The following is a 4,358-nucleotide window of genomic DNA, read 5'->3' as shown; positions in this document are numbered from 1 at the left end:
TTCTCAACGTTGGGGGGACATCATGGATTCTGATATTCAAACGGTCTATCCTCAACGTTGGGGGGACATCATGGATTCTGATATTCAAACGGTCTATCCTCAACGTTGGGGGGACATCATGGATTCTTATATTCATACGGAGGATGATGCTCTTGAATTTTGATTGTCATGGGATTCCTGCTATGGAGATCCTGCACATTTCTTGACTCTTTTTTCCTCTCACGGTGTTTTTCCCTATGGGTCCTCGCCGTTATGGTTTCGTAGCCCGTTAGTTTGCGTCTGTTGTGCCTTCAACGGGTTTTCTTTGTTACTTTCGTTTTTCTTTTTCTCAATAAAATTTCAATTCAGCAGTATTTAACAATTAAGATAAAACAATATTTTAATTCATAAAAAACTGTTTCAGAATAATTCGTGGACCGTTGATCTAAGTTTTATGAATGCACCAGATGTGGTCTTTGTTCTCTACATAATATAGTGGTTGTCATGGAATGCAACCCTATATATATATATATATATATATATATATATATATATATATATAGGGGCGCGCGCCAGTGAGTCCCTCTATTTTTCGTGTAACATGAGTATAATGAATAAGACATATAATACTAATGAACAAAACGCATATCTAATGAACAAGATGTATATATTGATGAAAAATAAAATTTAAAAAATTCGTAATGAATAAGACATATATACTGATGAACATGGCCGTATATACTGATGAACAATGCAGTATATACTGATGAATAACAAAATTTAAAATATTCTGCTCCCTCCAGGATTCGAACCCTGCGAAAAAAATCACCCTCCAGATACAATATCAGCCATAGGATTGATAAAATAAACGCACCAGATCGTGCCCTAGATCTCACTAAAATTAGGGGGTCTCATTGGAGCGGCCCGCTATATATATATATATATAGGGTCGCATTCAATGGAGACCATTTCTTATATAGAGAATGAAGACCAAATCAAGGTCATTCATCTCAATCCAATCAATGATCCAGATCATTTCCTGATTTGATTTTTCATGTAATTAAATAATGGTTAATTACATTTATTTAATCCAAAAAGGGCAAAAACGTCCACTCAAATCCACGAATTATGGCATCTGGTTGAACAAATCCCGAAAATTACTCTCTTCCAATTCTGGGACCTGATCCGTCAATGAACATAATAGGTGAACATTAGTATGTTCATTTGTTTTTCGACGAACATATTGATGAACATTAGTATGTTCATTTGTTTTTCTACGAACATATCGATGAACATTAATATGTTCATTTGTTTTTCTACGAACATATCATCCAGCATTAGTATGTTCATTCATTTTTCTACGAACATATCAACGAACATTAGTACGTTCATTAATATTTTCTACGAACATTAGGTTCAAACTCCTTAATCAACCAAATTTTTCCATTATTTTTGCAGAAATCAACCAACAGAATTTATACAAAGGTTCTACCTTTTAACACCCAACTGGACTTTACAACCAACAGAATTTACGAATTTTGTAGCACATAACCACCAAAATGGTAAAATTCATCTCACAAAATCGAAATAGGGGTGATTTCTCTGTCCTGCGCTATTTTAACTCGGTAGGGGAGATCGATCTCCATTAGGGCGTGGAGGCCGCTGCAGATCATGGAGGGGAAGCGGTAGATCTGGGATTGGAGGCGGCAGATCATGGACGGTGGTGACTGGAACTGGTGCGAGAAGGCGGCGACAACTGGAGGGCGGTGGTCATGGCACCTGCGGTGGTCGCCGGAGATCCCGGAGATCGAAAGAAAATGGTGCAGATTTAGGGATCTAGGGTGCGGTGGCAGTGGCTCCACCTGCGATGACGACCATTACCAAGGCAGGAAGGGATGGCGATTTTGAGGAGAGAGGGACGGACGTGGGGGAGCGGCGCTGCTGGTCTGGCGCGGCTTGGGGAGATTGGGGAGGCGGCGGAGCAGCAGCAGGAGAGATGGAGGCGATTAGGAAGGTGGCGGGGAGGAAGGCGGCGGAGCAGCAGCAGGAGAGATGGGGAGGCGGCAGAGCAGTAGGAGAGATGGGGAGGCGGCGGAGCAGCAGAGATGGAGGCGGCGGGGGAGGGGGGGAGAGTGATTGAGAGAGAGAGATAGAGAGAGAGCGTGAATGAGAGAGAGTGTGAGATTAAGGTTAAATAGAAAATGACATGCTTAACCTTTTGATTATAAAATAAATGAAAATTAATAAAATTAATCAATTAAATTACCACCATTAGATTAAGTTAGATCAAGGAACCATATCTGGTTTTCATTCTCTATATAGGGGAGTGGTCTCCATTGAACTCTCCCCTATATATATATATATATATATATATATATATATATATATATATAGGGGAGAGTTCAATGGATATATATATATATTTTGTATTTCTTGGAATCCTGATTGATTCTTGTGCATCAGTTTGAATAGCAAGAAGACGAGTAAGCATGGAGCAATTAAAGTTAAAAAAGTGGTACATAGATGGTTACTAGATCTAGATGGCATCCATATCTCCCCTTATTTATCAATCACAGTGATAATGCATGGGAAAGACAAGGTGGTGGTGGTGGTGGTGGTGGTGGTGTTAATTGGGCACGAGGCGGCGGCTGCGCTCGATATCTTTCATGAAATTAAGGAGAAAGTCCATGAACACGGTGGGTTCCGGCGCTTCATCACTCCTTTTCTCATACTCCAACGCGCACTTATACACCTTGTCTTCTCCATCTCCATCGCTCTCCATCTCGCATATTATTTTGAATTCACTGTATAATTTCAAAAGATCTCCTTCAATCACCTTAAACGTTATCGATTTCTTCTTCATGTCGATCGCTTCGATTCTCTCTTTCGCAACGCACTTTGCTCCACCTGTTCATATTCCCATTCTCAAAAACAAACAACTTGTTAACAAAACATTAATATTATATATAAAAAGCACTATTTATGCGTAAAGAAACATATATATATGGACTAAATTGATTTCTAATTAACAGAATATGTAATTAAGGGAACTGATAATATGTTTTTAATGAATAATTATGCATACCAAACATGTATGTCCATGAAATGATGGAACCAACAGTGCCCCAAGAGCCAGCCAAGAGATCAACAGAGTGAACTACTTGAGGAGCGATTTCTGAGAATTGATAGGGGAAGAGAAATAGGTGAAACAGATCTCCTTCCCACTTGATTCTTGTTTGTGATGCAAGCTTACCCATCTCTCAATCTGCTACTAGTTACTACTTCACAACAATGATTTCATTTCGGCTATAACCAACCCCCTATATAATATATATAGGGAGAGGTTCAAATAATTTTTTTTATTTAAAATAAGAAAGGAGAACTGATAACACTCATGTTTCCATGGTTTTTAATGTTCATATGATGTTAATTTTATAGGAAATTGAGTGTTGGATGATTGTTTTGTGCTTAATTTGCTTTATCTTGTGAAACATGATTCTTACTCGAACTTTGAAGGAATTTGCAGATTTATTGAGTTCGAATTTGGAACAATGTCCTGAAATAGAAGTTGTAGATCATCTCGATACGAGTTCGTGAGCGCAAACGGATCGTAAATCCGAGTTCGGACGAGAAAGATATGGCCGAAACAAGAAAGTCGCGCGCAGCCGTGAATAGTGCCCGACGGGAATTTCCGAATTTTCGGGATTTTGCGGGATTTTCGGATTTTATCATTATTTTCGAGCTCTATACTGTATTTATCCCATGTGCCTATATATAGGTCTTCTTTTGACCTATTTTGGGTTCCCTTTTCAGTTCCCAACTCTTATTTTTCAATTTCATAGCTTTAGAATTTATTGCTTTCCAGTTTTTATTGCTTGGATTGGATTTCCGAATTTATTGCTTTCCAGTTTTTATTGCTTGGATTGGATTTCCACAAGATTGAAGATTCAAGCTGCTACATTCGTTCTTATTCAGTTTTTATATAATTCAGTTTTTCCAATTGCTTTCTTTTTAATTATGTTTATGCTTTCTTTTATTATGTATGGCTAGTTTCACTTAGCTGATTCTAGGGTTTGTAAATAGTTGATTGAATTTATGTGATTTATTTGTTAATACCTTTGTGCCTTCCAGTTTATGATTCATAATTCATGGTGCTTAATTTCTTGTGAATTATCTGATCAATAGTTTGCATGTGTAGCTATTCGGTTTGAGACCTAGCGGAGATAACTGTTTAGCGGATTCAGGAATGTATGATATGATTTTAACCTTGAGACCTAGCGGAGATAGGTGGATCATAGGGAGCTATTCTTAGGAGCTATTGGGAGTTAGTAGATTTTCTTGAGACCTAACGGAGATAGATAATTTACTAATCTACGATC

At 38.1% G+C, this 4,358-nt stretch overlaps 1 protein-coding gene across 1 annotated transcript; it reads right to left on the bottom strand.

The window, feature by feature from the left end:
- Positions 1-2,424: 2,424 nt before the first annotated feature.
- Positions 2,425-3,362, bottom strand: LOC131014948 (kirola-like). The gene is made up of 2 exons (XM_057943134.1): positions 3,065-3,362; positions 2,425-2,886 (listed from the first exon to the last, which is right to left on the bottom strand). The coding sequence occupies exons 1-2, from the start codon at positions 3,234-3,236 to the stop codon at positions 2,606-2,608; spliced, it is 453 nt and encodes a 150-aa protein (XP_057799117.1). The 5' UTR covers positions 3,237-3,362; the 3' UTR covers positions 2,425-2,605.
- Positions 3,363-4,358: the final 996 nt, after the last annotated feature.

This window comes from Salvia miltiorrhiza, chromosome 3 (assembly GCF_028751815.1).
Source record: "Salvia miltiorrhiza cultivar Shanhuang (shh) chromosome 3, IMPLAD_Smil_shh, whole genome shotgun sequence".
In the NCBI taxonomy this organism is placed as follows: domain Eukaryota; kingdom Viridiplantae; phylum Streptophyta; class Magnoliopsida; order Lamiales; family Lamiaceae; genus Salvia; species Salvia miltiorrhiza.
This window is presented reverse-complemented; position numbering and strand designations above follow the sequence as displayed.

Excerpts from the sequence above, each read along its gene's own strand:
- LOC131014948 (XM_057943134.1), bottom strand. The coding sequence starts at position 3,236 with ATGGGTAAGCTTGCATCACAAACAAGAATCAAGTGGGAAGGAGATCTG. Across the intron at positions 2,887-3,064 it reads TTCATGGACATACATGTTTG|GTGGAGCAAAGTGCGTTGCG; the intron begins GTATGCATAATT and ends GAATATGAACAG.